The following is a 15,636-nucleotide window of genomic DNA, read 5'->3' on the forward strand; positions in this document are numbered from 1 at the left end:
GAATCGGACGGGTGATAAGAGCATCTAATGCACAAGTGCACAAATTTTGGTTTTTGCTGTGGTTTAAATTCAAAAGTTGTAAGGAATTTGGGAATGAGACGGAACGTTTTAGAAGAAGACGAAGAAGGAGAAGGAGAAGTTGTTGTTGTTGTTGTTACAGTCCTGGCAAAATATTTTGTTTTAGCTAATAAATTAGTTTTAAAAAAAAAGAAAAAAATGGGATTTCTTTTCCTTCTATATTATATTTTTGGTGGTATATAGTGTGTTGTTTTATCTTTTGGTATTATTTACTATGTGTAATTTGGAATGAACATAACTTTAGGGATGGGTGTGTTTGTATTTGAGGTAGAATTAATTTCAATAGGTTGCTTTTTTAAATAGGCTTTTGATATTTATTATTGGGATTTTGCTTTGTTTATTGAATGTATAAACATACAGATTTGGTAGGGACAGCTCAGCTGCTGGAGTTTTGGGTGTTAATTTATTCGATGGCTTTTGTTAGATGCAGTTTTGAAAGTTTTTTTATGTAGTGTTTTAAGGTGGTTTTTAATAATTTATTGCATTGTTTTATTTTGTTTGCAGTTGGTGTATGATAAGGGATATGGTCTACTTCTTGAATTTTATGATTTTAGAGTTGATAAGTTTCAATTTATTTCATGTTCGGTGTTTTTTATTATTTTTATTTTTGGGGACATGGACATTTATATGGTGGGTTTTTATAGGAATTTTTGTTGAGTAGTGATAATTTTTAAAATTTTGATAGTTTAGATTTTTTATTTTGATGCTTTTAATTAGTTTTTTATTTTTAAAATTATTTTTATAGATTATTGGTCATTATTTGTGAATTAGCATAAAGGTAGAACTTTAGGGGCTTTTTTTAGTAATGTTTAGGATCAGTTGTACAGTTTTGAGTTTAGTGAGTTGGTTTGATTTTCTTTTCTGGGATTTTTTAGTTTTATTAGTAGTTATTTCATTTTAAATGTGTATTTGAGTTTTTTGGGTTTTTGAGATGCTGGTTTAGGAGGAAGTTTATGATTCAAATGTATTGAGGTTTTGGGCTAGTTATAATGGGATTTCAAAATTAATTTATATTTAGGATTATTTCAGTTTTTAAATGTTGTGGGTTCTTTGTTCCGTTAGTAATAGAAATAGGTTTGGAATTTATATGTGATGGGATTAGTGTGTACTGCATATTAGTGCTGACAAGGATTTCATGTTTTTGTGGTTCTGATGTGTTAGGTTAATGAATTTATATGGTTTAATATATAGTTTAAAATATGAATAAATATAAATTTAGAAAAAAATATAAAATTATAACTGTAAATATAAATATGGAAAAAATACATAAAACTATTATATATATTATTGTAACATTATAATATATATAAAATATAGTCTATTATATATATACAAAAATATAATAAATAGAGATTTTAAATACAGATTTTTAAAAAGTGGTTTTAGTTTTTTGTTTTTATTAGGTTATAGGCAGGGGCTTTTTATAAATAATATAAATACAAATAATATAGACATATAAATCCAAATATACAAATATATGTATATATAATATATATAATATATATAGTATATATATTTATATAAAATATTAATAAATATAAATAATATATATATAATAAAATTTTTATATATTATAATGTATATTTATTATATAAATATAATACATAAATATAAATTGTAAATGTGAATATAATTATGAAAAATATACATATTTCAAAAATTCAAATATAACTTAAATAAAAGGGCATCTTTGGTTTTTATTTGGTTAGATGAAGGGTTTTTATTTTAAATAATATAAGTATTATATAAATATAAATATATATATAAATATATAATAAATGTATAAAGATATATATAAAATATTAATCATTAGTAAATATAAGTAATAGGCAGATATGTAATATAGAATATGATTAACATTATAAAATATATACATTATATTTTATATTATACAGTATAAGTTATTAATATGTGAATGTAAATATTAAAAACATAAATATAAAAATATTTTAAAACTGTTTAAAAGAAAGGGCTTTTTTGTTTTTATTTGGTTAGAGGCATGGAATTTTATTTTAAACAATATAAACATTATATAAATAGAAATATAAATAGAAATAGAAATAGAAATATAGAAATATATACTCAATGTATAAAGATACGAATAAAAATATATAAATAAATATAAGTAATGGGAATAGAAGTAATACAGAATATAAGTAACAATATACATCAATATACATTATGAACATAAATATGAAAAATATAAAAACAAGGTATATTTAAATATAGTTTAAAAGAAAAAGTTTTTTATTTTGGTTCTCATTGGGTTAGATGCAGGTTTTTTTTTTTCGTTCGGGATGTTTCGGGGCATTTACTTTAGGGGACGTTTTGAAGGGAATCGCGCCCGTTCCTGTTTGCCCCGAGGCGCGCGGCAGCCCCGGTGAGCTGGCGGCAGCTCAGTGCCGCCGCCTTGCGGCCAGAGAGCGGCACTGCAGGCGCTCAGCACCGCCATCTTGGCAGGCGCCCATGCCACTGCCCGGCCGAGCGCGGCGTCTCTCTGTCCCCTCCCCTCTGTCCTCTCCCCTCTGTCCCATCTCCTCTGTCCCCTCCCCTCTGTCCCCTCCCCTCTGTCCCCTCTCCTCTGTCCCCTCTCCTCTGTCCCCTCCCCTCTGTCCCGTCCCGTCCTGTCCCACCGCCTCCCTGCCATACAACTATAAATAAACAAAACAAATCCAGAAATAATGGAAGTGGCAATATAAAATATGGATATAACATTTAAATAAAAAATATATATTCAACGTAATATTACATATTGCTAGAAGATACTATAATGTTTCATATCCATGACATGTTTCTGTAAAATATAGAAATATTGATTACAAATACAAACATGAAAGATGTAAAAATAGAAATACAGACATATATACGAAATGTATACAGATAGGGAAAAATAAAAGATAAATAAATACAAAATAATAGAATTAGATACAATTAATAATACAAATAATACTGTATATATCTTATGATGTTGTAATACATTATGTGTAATATTTAATCTATAAATATAGTACATCAATAGATTATAAGATTATATATAACATATTATAAATGTAAACGTGAATATAAATATGAAAAAGAGAAAAATTTTAAAATATGGTTAACAATAAAGGCTTTTTTAATTTTTTAATTGGTTTTAGGTAGTGTTTTTATTATAAAATTATAATTAATATAAAAATAGAAATCTAAATATAGAACTATATCATAAATAAATAAATTCATATCTATAAATATAAAATGGAAGTAAATATAAGTATTAGAGGTAGATATATAATAGAAAAAATACTGTATTTACATTATTATATTGTGATGTATGTTATATATGTAATATAATAATGTAAATATAACGATGTAAATATAATACATCAATAGAAACAATAGATGTAAATGTGAGTATAAAGAATACAAAAAATATAAATCTAAAAAATATTTAAATATAATTTAAATAACAGGGAGGGTTTTTTTGGGTTTTTTTACTTTGAAGGGCAGGGCTTATACTATAAATAATAGAAAGAAAATAACGATTAAAATATAAATCTAAATATAGAACTGTATCATAAATATATAAAGATATAAATAAAAATATAGAAATAATTATAAGTCTTAGAAATCGTCAAAATACATATGATAAATAATACTGTATTTATAATATCACATTATTATATAAATAAAACACATCAGTGTAAAAAACAAATGTAACTGTGAATATAATTATGAAAAATATGAATATAAAAATATTTAAATACAGTTTTAAAGAAAGTGGATTTTTGTTCTTATTTGGCTAGAGACGTGGTTTTTATTTTAACTAAAATAAGTATTTAAGGAATATAAATCTAAATACAGAAATGTATAATAAATATATAGATATATATAAAAGCATAAAATATCGATAAATATAAATAATAGGAATAGATGTAATATAGAATAAAAATAACATTATACATCAATATACATTATATTGTAAATGTGAATACGAAAACCATAAAAATAAAAAGTAGTCCTAGTTGAAAAGAAACGGTTTTTTGGGTCTTATTTGGTTAGAGGCAGGGTTTGTTTTAGTTTTCGTGTGGGGTTTTTGGGCCATTGAGTTCTGAGGATTTTCCACGGGGAAAATCGCTCCTGCTGCCGCCCTGCGGACAGAGCTGGTACTGCAGCCCCCAACCCTCCCCCTGAAATTCCATGGCCACTGCAGCCTTGGGCTGCAGGCTGACTGTTCCCCATGGATGTTAGTGCTTACATCTGGTAGGAATGGAAATGGACAAGTCCAGAACAAGCTGTGGCAAGCCCTGAGCTGGCCCAGGTTTTGTGCTCTTAGGAGCAGGTATTCTTTGGAACTGTCTGAATGTCTAAAGGTAATATTTTATTTTGTGGCTTCTCACACAAAACAGAGCATGAATGGATATTCAGATTTCTTGGGAAAGGGCTGTGTGACAAACATTGCTATGAGTTTTATGACTACCAGAGGATTTTCCGGGTCATTCTTTACTTTTTCAACAGTCCTTTTTGTGAAGAGGGCTCCCAGGTAAGAATTTAAAAAGAAAGTTCCAAAAAACCCCAAACCACTGAAGCTTGCACAGCTTCAAGATCTCAAGTACAAAACAGAAAGGAACAGCTGTCTCTACCTTGGTCCTCTTGAAAATCTGTTCCATGTTGATTTTGTGTAGGTGTGGAGGGGGAAATAATAGCTTGTGCCTAAATCAGTCCCATCCTTATCCCTGAAACTGGAACAGGTTCCTGCCATCATGGAGCCTCATGTGGGTGCCGTAGTTTTGCTCCTTTTCTTTTTTTGGGGTCTCTATTCCCCAGCCAGCACATTGTACAGTGCTTCAGCAGGAGGGAAACTCACATGCCAGGAGCTCTCAGGTTTGGGAGCATCCACCCTGAGTATTTCAGGTACCAAAACCTTGGACAAAAAGATAAAATTGTCTTGCTACCTGAATACTTATTGTAAGAGCAGCACCTGTGGTATGAAGCTTTGAAGGGAGAATGTCTTTCCTTCTCTGGAGCTGCTCAGAACTGGTGGTGCTCATTTTACCTTGAAGTTGATCAGATACCAGCCAAATTGCTAATTTTAAATTAGAAAATTAGATCTTGACTGTAAAAGAACAAGTTTCATTTTCTGTTTCAAGCATTGTATTCTGGAGACACAAAGTGCTGCCCGTGCCACCAGAGCTGCCTATGAGCTGACAGAGGATCACAGCCTCCTCACATGGGTCCTGCGCAGCTTAGAGAAAAGGTAACCAGAGAAGTACAGGAGAAATGGGAACAATTGTCCTGTCCACAGTAGAAGAATTACGTGGCTGAAGATGAAAGCAAGCGTGACAGACAGGGAGACAGGAGCACCAAGGGCTGCCCTGGCAGAACTTGCTGACCTCTGAGGTGTCCCTTGTGTTTTTGAAAACAGAATCAAGAAGCTTTCAGGTTGTGGTAGGAGGGATGATGGTGGGGGGGCTTTGTGATTTGGAAATCAAAATCACTTCCTTGAAAAACTGAAAAAGCAAAATGGCACCTTGTGCTGGTGTCTGTACCTTTTACATTTCAAGCACCCTCAGTTCCCATCCTGGCACAGGAGGTGGCACAGTAATAGATTTGACTTGTCTGGAACATTCCTCCTCCCCTTGCCTCTCCCTCATAAAAAATCTCTTCTGCCTACATAGAGTGTCCTTTTGGTTCAGGCAAGTGCACCAAAAGTCCACTAGAATATGGTCCCCTGTAGGAGGTGGACCAGCTGCTGGTGAGGATCTGCCTTTCAAATGTGGTTTTCTTTCTGTTTTGTTTTGGTTTGGTTTTTGGTTTGTTTTTCAGATTTCTGGAGAACAAGGTGATAAATTAAACTATTTCCTTACTGCATACTCTATGGCTAATAAACTTAGGATACAAGAAAGAAAACAAGAATCAATCCCAGGAGAACAGGAAACTTCTTCCTATTCAGCTTGTAAATGAATTTCTGTGTGTTTTGGTCACGTTAATCAAACATGTTCAGTAAGTCCTTTGTTTTGTTTTTTGTTTTAGTTGGTTTGCATTTCATCCTCTGTCCAGTTTGAACTTTATTAAGGCCAGGAGGATTTCTTTATCTCTGCTAGATGGATGGCTTTTTTACCTTCAGTTTCTGTGTTGAGTAGTGAATTTGGATGAGATTTCTTTGACTGGAAGATTTAGGTGTTTGAATAAATGAAGAATAAAGTAAAATGTGATGCACAGTTGCTGTCAAGTCCTTTGTCCTTAATTCCTGGCCATTCTGACAGTAGGGATTAAGAGCTGTAGTGATGGATTTGCAAGCATGGCACTTGTGTTTTCCTTTGCCAGGACTAATGGAGATCTGGCCAAGCTGAATGAGTTGTTCAGCACCCTCAGCTCTCTGCTGCAATACCGTGCTGTTGTTGTGGAGGCTTTTAGGGGGATGAGGTGTTTCAGGGTCAACAACAGCATCCTCCAGCAGGGAGCTGCTGCTGCTGCACAAGTGGAGCCTTGTCAGCAAAGAGCTGCAGCTGCAGAAAAACCTGCAAGCCCTGGCTCAGAAGGACCGAAACAAAGAATTGCTCAGTAAGTGCTGAAATACTTCAGGGAAGGTGTATTTTGTTGTAGCTGTTGCAGGCCAGCAGTTCAAATGAGGCAAACTTCTCTGGAAGTAGTACAAACACCTTCTGTCTGACTGATGTACCTTGAGGGAGGAGGAAAGGAAATGGAAAGGCATTTTTCAGATCTTCCTTGTGGTGATTTTGAACCTTGACACAGTTTGGAAACTTTGGAGAAGCACAGTTTGTGAAGGGAAAGAGCTTTAAAATTAAACTTAGTGGCAAATCTTGAGTCAGGCTTTGAAAAAGGGTATTCTTTAATGAAATCTTAAAAGAAAAAGCAGTGCCTGGAGGCTTTGTGCTCAAAGGTGTTAATCATGCTGAGCGTGGATGGGGATCTGAAAATGATGTGTAAGTAAAAACAATAAATAAATAAAGCAAGCAAAAGTTAATAGTTGGCATCTCATCACCAATTTTGAAGAAAGGAGAAAAAACCAGGACTTGTGTGTCTATTTGTCCCTGTGAACAAAAAGTTCAAGGAACTTGAGAGTGGGAGGTCTTAAAACAACGCTGGTTTCCTGCAGCAGCAGCTGCTTTAAGTGCACATTAAAGCTTCTATAGGTTTGTTTAAATATTCTGTATCAGTTAAGAAATCATGTATTTAAAGGATTCTGTAAAAGCTTTAGCTTTTCTACAGTTTTTCCACCCTTTAAAATTCCTCAGAAAGACATGAAGAGGGTCTGTGGAGTGATGCCTGTAGCTTAGTTGTAGCTTAGTGCATGTGTGGTTTGTGTTGCTCCAGGCTTCAGGAGCTTCTCTCGTGCCCAGGCTGGGCGATCCCGTTTGGAAAAGGGTTCCCTGAGAGCTCCTGGAGCCCCCTTGAACAGAGCAGGCTCCATCAGGCTGCTAAACGAGGCTGCTACTTGCCATTGTAACAACTGAATCGACACAGGAGAGCACCTTACTTGCACAATTTTGTTCCAGGAAAATCCTTTGGAGTATCTGATGTTTGTTTTGGTGGTGGTTATCTTCTTACAGAAAATATTAACAACAAGAACAAACCTCAAGCCTCATCTCATGTGTATCGTCACACTCGGAAAAAGAACGGGCTGGAAGAAGATGACACCGCTGCAGACATGGAAGCGTCTGAGCTGGAGAAATGCAGAGAACATCTGAATTCCATACTTGCCCATTGGGACTGTGATAAATGGATGTGATTTGTGCTGAATAAGTTTTACTTATATCAATAATTTGGGAAAATAATTGGAAAAGTATATGTGATTATTGTTATGAAGCAGATGGGTGTCTTCAAGAATACATATGGAAAGTTGGATGCAGGAGTTGGATTCAGCCTTGGGAATGGAGGAAGTCAAGAACTGACTCCCAAACCAAAACTGGCATCAACTGAAGTTAAAAGATACCTCCAAGAGCAGGATTGACTTTGAATATAAATAAAATTGGGACCATTCCAGATAGGGAACCTAAAATAGTGGTCTTATCTACGAAATAATAAGGCTCAATTGGAACATAATGCATCAAGCTCAATGGGCATGCACAACCTGCCAGGTCATTCAGAAGGACCTTCGGCCTTCCTCCAAGAAGACCCCCAAAGAGACCAGAAGACCCCTTAACAACAATGGGAGCATGTGCTGTGCAGTAGGGTGACGTAGATTTCAAGAATCGAAAATAGGAGGAACTACTGCTGACTATGTATTAGCATACAGTATAAAAGTTGTGCTTGGATTCTTTTGCCCTTTGTACAGATGGCAGGGTGGAAAGCCCTCCCCGTACCCCGACTGGTTTTGCTTACTCTTTATCTGAACCACTGCCAAATAACTCTTTGTAGCCACTTCATTATATTTGATTGTACCCCAATTAAAAATTGCTGCTAAAATTTTAATTTTTAGAATGGGACCCCATTCATAACAGGACCCTGTTTTCCCAGCACCATCCTCCACAGAGGGAGGGGAGACCATCAGAGCCAGTGAACCTGGGGCTGAGGCAGTGGCTGTCACCTGTGCATCCACTCACGCAGTTATTGAGTGGCTGGTGAGGTCCCTGGCTGGAGGGAGTTCCCTCGAGGAGCAGGACGTGTCACCAGCGCCGAGGTGGCTGCGGAACCGCATCTTACCACACCTGGCGGCCATGCGGGAGATGCTCAGGGATGAGACGCTGAGGAACAGCCTCTTCAAGCTTTACACCCGGCTCTGCCAGGCCAGCAGCACCTCAGCTGGGCTCTCCAGGCAGCTTGGTGGGCTCAGTTCCATCACGCTCCAGCTCATGGAGGAGCAGGGCCTGTCCAGCACCTTCCACGAGCTTGTGAAATCTCTGTGCCTATCAGCAAGGGTGGAAGAGGATGCAGACAAGACAGGTGACTTGTCCTGTTCTTATCACACGTGTTACGAGGCAGTGGTGGGAGAAACTAGGAAATTGCATGGCTTTTTAAATCCATTCAATCAGCTCTCCCATATCCAGACAGGTTCATGGTTTCCCAAAGCAGAAGCTGTGTCTTTGGTGGGATGGGGGCAGGGGTGGGAAGCACAGAGCATGGTCACACTGTGAAGTTTTCTGACACTACAACAGTCCCACTCCCTCTAAGAAACTTCCCTTTCAGAGACTAAAACTGAACAAAAGGAATAAAAGAAATATAAGTCCAAGAGGGAGAATAGTCTGCAAAATAACAGCTCCACTTGGGCCTGGATGCTGATCCCTATTGCTGGTCAGTGAGAGCATCTGACAGGTCAGATTTCCAACTGCTTTATCTAACAGGAAACTGGTTTGTTTTTTCTTGTGAGTAGTATTGTTGGCTTTGCATGGGCAAACCCACTCCAGATTTTCCAGCTAGGAAAAGAGTTACAGAACTCATTTGATAATATATTCCTGGAAGTACCAAGCAGCCTGTCTTGGTAATACCGTGGGGAAATGGAAGAATATCTGTTCTGATTTTTCTCTCATCTTTCTTCCACAGCTGTTTCTGTATCCATGACTTCCCTTCTCATCAGGGACACGTGGCTTAGAGCACAGGAGCTGGATTTGTCACTTAGCCATGTCAGGCTGGTGCAGGTTACAAATTACAGGGTGACTCGGAAACTCAGAAACAAAGGGAAAAAACTATTATGTCTCTCAGCAAAACAAAATTGGCTGTATCAGGACATTAATTTAGGGAACTAACACTTCATCTTTAATGTTCTTTTGTGCTCCATTCTCATCACTGTGAGCTATGAAAGCCTCCTGAGCTCTTCTCATATAGACCTACTTTGCTTGGTCCAAAAACCAGTATTTTATTATTGTGTGTAAACTCAGGAGGAGGATTTTATTCAGCATCTCTCCATGGGACATTAAAGCTCCAATTTCCCTTTTCTTGAACAGTTTGAGAGACAATATTACTTATGTAATTTTTATTACAGACATTTTTATCTTTTTGAAGAACTGTTTGTACATGTGCGTGCCCTTAATATCTGTCCTCTCTCTAGTACAGGACGGGGGGAAAAGGCTGTAGAGCTTCCTACAGTGGGGTGTAAATGCAAAGAATGAGGAGACAGAGGTTTAGTCACAATGATTTACTGTTTGTTGGAGAGCCTGGCTGATTTCATGATACCAGAACCAGTATGACTGGACTCGGGAATCACGACGGTCTTCTTGGGTTTAAAAAGCTTGAATGGCACTTCAAGACATTTCTATCCGACCTGCTTTGGTCTTGTCGATGAGGACATTCTTGGCCTCGATGTCGCGGTGCAGGACGCCGCGGCAGGTGCGGTGCCGCACGGCCTCCAGCACCCGGCGGAACAGCCCCGGGCTCCGTCAGGAACCCCCGCTCGGCCAGCAAGTACCAGGGGTCCTGACAGCCTCCGGATGCTCCGTGCCCAGCGCGAAGCCGTCGGGCATCTCGAACCAGTCCAGGAGCCGCACGACGCCGCGGAAGCCAGAGCACGACAGCAGCCACAGCAGCGCCAGCTCCAGGGACACCGCGGTGCGCTCAGCGGGGCCGATGCTGCGCCGCGCCCCGGGCACCCCTGCCCGGCCCCAGCGCCGCTCCCATGGCCCGGCCCAGGACGCTGCGCGGCCCCGCTGGCCCCGCTCGCTCCCCTCTCTCCCCTCGCAGCTCCGGCTTCCACCTGCCCAGCCCCGCCTCAGCCCCGCCCGGCTGCTCCCGCTGGCCCCGCTCGCTCACCAGCCCCGCCCGCTCCGAGATGCGATCCCGAGACACTCCTTTGATTGCCACCTGCAAGCCAAGGCGAGCGCCGGGCTGAGCTCGCCGTCCCCCTCCGACCCGGTCTCTTCCCGGGGCGCCGTGGGCGAGCCGGGTCCCGCAGCAAACGCTGCCGCAGCCGCCGCTGCCCAGGAGAGCTGCTCCAGGGGAGGCTTCTCTACCCTGCGGGCGGCACCGCGCTCCCGCTGCTCTGCCCCGGGAGCCCGAGCGCGCCCGGGCTGCGGCGGCTCGGGGCCGGCGGCCGAGCTGACGGGCGGCGGAGCTCGGAGCGGGGAAGGCGCTGGTGCTGCCGGGGACGGGACGGGGGCCGGGCGGCAGCGGGCGGAACCGCGGGAGGCGCTTCGTTCGGGACCGCGGCTGGCCCAGAGCCCGCGCCAGGCGGAGCCCGAAGACCGCGCTGCTCCGCCAGCACCAGAGCTAGCGGCAATTCCAGCGGCGCCACGGCCGGGACGGAGAGAGCCCGGCGGGGGCGGCACCGCGGCCGGCCGGGCAGGGGCGGCGGAACACGGACGGCACGGCACGGGCATGGAGAGGGTTGGGAGGGAGAAGGGGACGAAGAGCGAGCAGAAAGTCGAGAGGAAAACTGATCGAGAGAGGCGCTGATGCTGCTGCATCTGCGAACCCAACAGAGGAGCTGCCGCGCGCCCCGCGGAACGAAAGAAATAAAGAAAGAAATACCTGTGAAAGAAATAACCGAATAAATCAATACAGAAATGAATAAAAGTGTTGGCTTGTGTCTATCTTCTTCTTTGGGTGAGATGATGCATTTCCCTGGAAGAATTCCCTGTCCTGATGTTGTGCCAGAGTGCATTGGAGTGGAGCCTTTAATTTTCAGGTAAAAAAGGGAAATCGTGTCAGTAATATCAGCTCTTTTCATCCTCTGTTGACACAGTTGCAGGCTGCCAAAAGACAGAGTCTGCATTATGGAACTTGGTCCCAAGTTTCTTTTTCTGCCAGAGGATGAGGAGCGAAAGTATTCCAGAATCATGGAGTTATGGCATGGTTTGGCTTGGAAGGGACCTGAAAGATCACATCATTGCAACACCCCTGCTGTGGCTGGGGACCCCTTGCACTACACCAGCTTGTCTAGAGCTTCATCCAGCCTGGCCTTGAAAACTGTCAGGAATGGGACATCCACACCCTCTCTGGGCAACTTGTTGCACGAGAGTCTTTTTTCTGCATCCCTCATCTAAACCTACTCTCTTTCCATTTGGATCCATTCTCCCTTGTCTTGTCCCTCCCTGCTCTCATACAAAGTCCCTGTCCAGCTTTCTGGTAGGTTGCCACCAGTGGAAGGCCACAGTTTGGGCAAGCCTAAGCCTAAGTCTCTTTTCCAGGCTGAAGAAGCCGAGCTGTGCCAGCCTTTCCTTGCAGGAAGGGTGCTCCAGCCCTTGCATCATCTTGGTGTCCCTCCTTGGCACCTGCTCCAGCCCATCCATGTTCTCGCCATCTGTGCTGGGGAGCCCCACAGAGCTGGATGAAGCACTGCAGGTGGAATGTCAACAGTGTGGAGGGGCAGAATCGCTGTCCTCCACCTTCTGGCTGTGCTGGTTCTGATGCAGCCCAGGATATGGTTTGCAAATATCAGACATCTCCTGGGGAATCTTTTTGTAGTTTTGTGGCCCAGCCCCCAGCACAGTTTCAGGCATGTGCCTGTGACAGCTAAGCTTTCAGTTCCCCAAGGAAGGCCTTATTCACAATGCAGGGTGAGAATACACAAAGTTTATCTTAAAATTCCGGTGTTTTTTTGGGAATGTTGAAATGGGTGGAATAGACTGTATTTTTTATGACAGCCTTGTATCCTGTGGGCTCATATATTTTTGTGACTTTGCTGAGATTCCATTGTTACAACCACATTGATTTCCATGGAACAATTTCTTAGTTGTATTCCTGTAACTGGGCCAAGAAGGATCAAATGTTCCTTTGAAACCATCTTTTCATTGAGCTGTAGATTTTCATGCTCTTCTGCATCTAAGTTTTAGACTAACCATACAGATGTACAACCAAGGGCTGCTGAAGGTGTAATGTTCTTCTCAATTATTTTCAGACCTGCATTTCCACAGATTCAGTCTTACTTGCTGCTAAGACTTGCAATTCCCATTTGTTTTGGTGGGAATTTGGAATTTCTGGCCTGGCAAATTTCCATTCCCTGAAGGCTGTGTTAAGCAGATATAAATATGTACTGAAATTGCTGTATGACTCTAATGTCCATCTTCTGTCTACAGTATCACTTTGCTTTCACAGTCTTGATAAGATTATAAAATCAGAACTTGGAAAGAGCATGAAATAGTTCTCCTTTGAGTTCTTCTTCCATCATCATTATATTTGAAGAACTTTGTGGGACCATCATCTCTCTTGCCAGTGTAAAGGTTTTTTTATGATAGTTAACAGCATGGGTTAGTGTTTTTTTAAAAGCATTTTAAAAAAACATGTTGCCAACAGCAAATGGTTTGAAATTTTACAAATGTTATCCTATTAAGTACATGTGCAGATTTGCTGAAGTTCCTTTTGTATAATTTTGCTTACAGAAAGTTTTTTACCATGTCCAAATTTTTTTCCTTTCTCTGCTTTTTAATTTCCACCTCTATTCCTAAGTATCTGCCATGTATTACAGTACTTCTGATAGAATTCACTTCACCTGATTCTAAACTTTAGACAGTTTGCTTTCTGTAATACAGAAATATATTAATTCCTTTGAAATACAGGAGAAATACAGAAATTATTTTGAAATAGAGGAAAAAGAAGGCCCTTAGTCAGGCTGACTAAACCTAGCAATACACAGCTCCAGCAGAGAACACAAGCACCATAAGGAAGATATTTGGGATTGTTGTCCTAGGAAGAGCAGAATGAAAGCTCATGTGTGCACAGTCCAAGCCTCAGGGATCTCCAGACACATGGATCATGGGAACATCTGGTTATGTAGAGGGAACATGGTGCTGTATGTATCTTGCCCTGTTTATATGTTGGACCCAGTTCCCACTATTAAAATATGATCAGCCATGTTTCTCACCTTTTGGATCAGTATTAAAGATTTAGTATTAATGTTCAATATATCTTCTGAACATCTGCAAAGGCGTTTAGTACAGCTGTTGTGCAGAGCGACATTTTCTCCATACTGTGTCTCCCACAGAAGAAGTATTTCACAGGGGAAATATTACTGCCTCAAAATTCCCCATTTTCAATTGCAAGTCATCTCCATTTGCAATTCCCACAGATCCCCAGGATGGGCTGCTCTGTAAGGCACTCCTGGCTGCATGTGCAGCTCTCCTTTCTGTGGCCCTGGGCGAGGAGGGAACTGAAGGGTGCAGGAACTGCCTGAAATGTTGCCCTCCTGCAATCTTCTGTAGAGAGGGCAAGCAGAAAAATAAGTGAAAAAATGAGCTTTTCCATCAAGCGTTCCTTACAAACAGGCAGAGCCAACAGCGTGCAGTAACCAGCAACTTGTAAATGTCCTGCTCCACCAAGAGTCTGCGACTGGGTCTGCAATACTGGGAAGGACACAAAGAGGTTTTGCTGCAATCCGCTCCGCCCGTGACTGCAAATGGATCGTGTCTTTCCCTATCCCGGTTCAGGAGGCAGGAGAACAAACTGCCTCAAGGTAACAAAGGAAAATCACTTTAAACATTTGGCTACAGCGCTGGATGGTGTTCTGAGGAGAAAGATGGATGATACATTGTCATAATGGGAATGTGACAACTACACACGCTCCTCAAAAAATGCAACTGAAGCACTGCCAAGCAATCCTGATGACCCCAAGCAAACTGCCAAGCAATCCTGCTTAGCAATTTCAAGCTTTTCTTCTAAATCTTTCCTCACTCCCACGATGGGGCACAATTTTTTTTTCATGATATACCACAACATTTTTATGGTTTTCATTGTTGTATGCTAAAAGGTAAACCAGATCTTTGAAAACAAAACCTCTCAAAAAAAAATCACTGATTAAGATTTTGTGAAATAATAAAAATGTAAAAGCACTATCAATGTATCTTATTCTAATATTGCGGATCTTCCCCAGCAGAAAACAGTTAGGTACAGACAGTGCAATATGTTCTCCATCCTCACACTAGTGAGGTTTTACACCCACTCCCCAAAACAGTTTTCACTCCACAAGAAACAGGAACTGTGTCGTTGAAAAGGTTTTCTTGAGTTATGGTAAATGTAATTTAAGCAAACTTTTAATAGCAGTGGTAAGGAATTTTCTGTAAGCAAAATTTATACAAAAGGAACTTCAGCAAATTTGCACATATACTTAATAGGATAAATCAGTGTAATTTTTTTTATCAGACACCACCAGGAACTGCGAAAAAAAATGCACTACTTAATTTTAAGCAAAATTTTAATTTTCGTTCACAGGCTTGTTTGTATTTAAAGGAGCTACTTCAAAATCAAATTCACATAAAGTTCAGCATGTAAATAAGCTGAAGTTATTATTGGTCAAGATCTGTTGCTGAAATGCAAGGGCTCTGAATGACATTTCAACAACTTTGTGCAGCAACAGATGAAACTAGAACACACAAAACCAAAGCAGCAATAGCATCTCCCAGTGTGCAGGGTGAGGAGTGAAATTGTGCCCCCACTTCAGTGCGCTGTAAAACACTTAAAACACCACCTGCAAACTTCTGCAGATTGGAATCCTGGCTCCAACACTGACCAGGGCTGGGGGAGCTGGAAGAGCAGCTCGTCCCACACTGGAATTAACTTTTTCCACCTGAAGATGTTCAGGCAGTTGAACAGTTGTTTTCAAAAACTTACTGAGCACATTCTCATGTGGACATTCCCACCTCCCTGCTGTTGGACTGGCAGGGAATTATACATTGGTGACTCCTTGCAGAAGGT

General features: G+C 40.6%; 1 protein-coding gene and 2 long non-coding RNA genes across 3 annotated transcripts in view; 2 read left to right on the forward strand and 1 right to left on the reverse strand.

Annotated features, from left to right (window-relative positions):
- LOC140683778 (uncharacterized) overlaps positions 1–9,421 on the forward strand; it is a 64,239-nt gene extending 54,818 nt beyond the window's left edge. Inside the window, exon 7 of the long non-coding RNA XR_012055238.1 lies at positions 7,629–9,421. This is a non-coding gene — a long non-coding RNA (uncharacterized lncRNA). The remainder of the gene's footprint in view (positions 1–7,628) is intronic.
- Positions 4,897–6,269, forward strand: LOC121469775 (uncharacterized). Its single transcript, XR_005979965.2, has 2 exons — positions 4,897–5,311; positions 5,881–6,269. It is a non-coding gene; the product is annotated as an uncharacterized lncRNA (long non-coding RNA).
- Positions 9,422–10,135: 714 nt separating the features above from the next.
- On the reverse strand, positions 10,136–11,414 carry LOC140683529 (uncharacterized). The gene is made up of 3 exons (XM_072926132.1): positions 11,322–11,414; positions 10,762–11,217; positions 10,136–10,676 (listed from the first exon to the last, which is right to left on the reverse strand). The coding sequence occupies exons 1-3, from the start codon at positions 11,412–11,414 to the stop codon at positions 10,392–10,394; spliced, it is 834 nt and encodes a 277-aa protein (XP_072782233.1). The 3' UTR covers positions 10,136–10,391.
- Positions 11,415–15,636: the final 4,222 nt, after the last annotated feature.

Source organism: Taeniopygia guttata, chromosome 3 (genome assembly GCF_048771995.1).
Source record: "Taeniopygia guttata chromosome 3, bTaeGut7.mat, whole genome shotgun sequence".
Classification (NCBI taxonomy): domain Eukaryota; kingdom Metazoa; phylum Chordata; class Aves; order Passeriformes; family Estrildidae; genus Taeniopygia; species Taeniopygia guttata.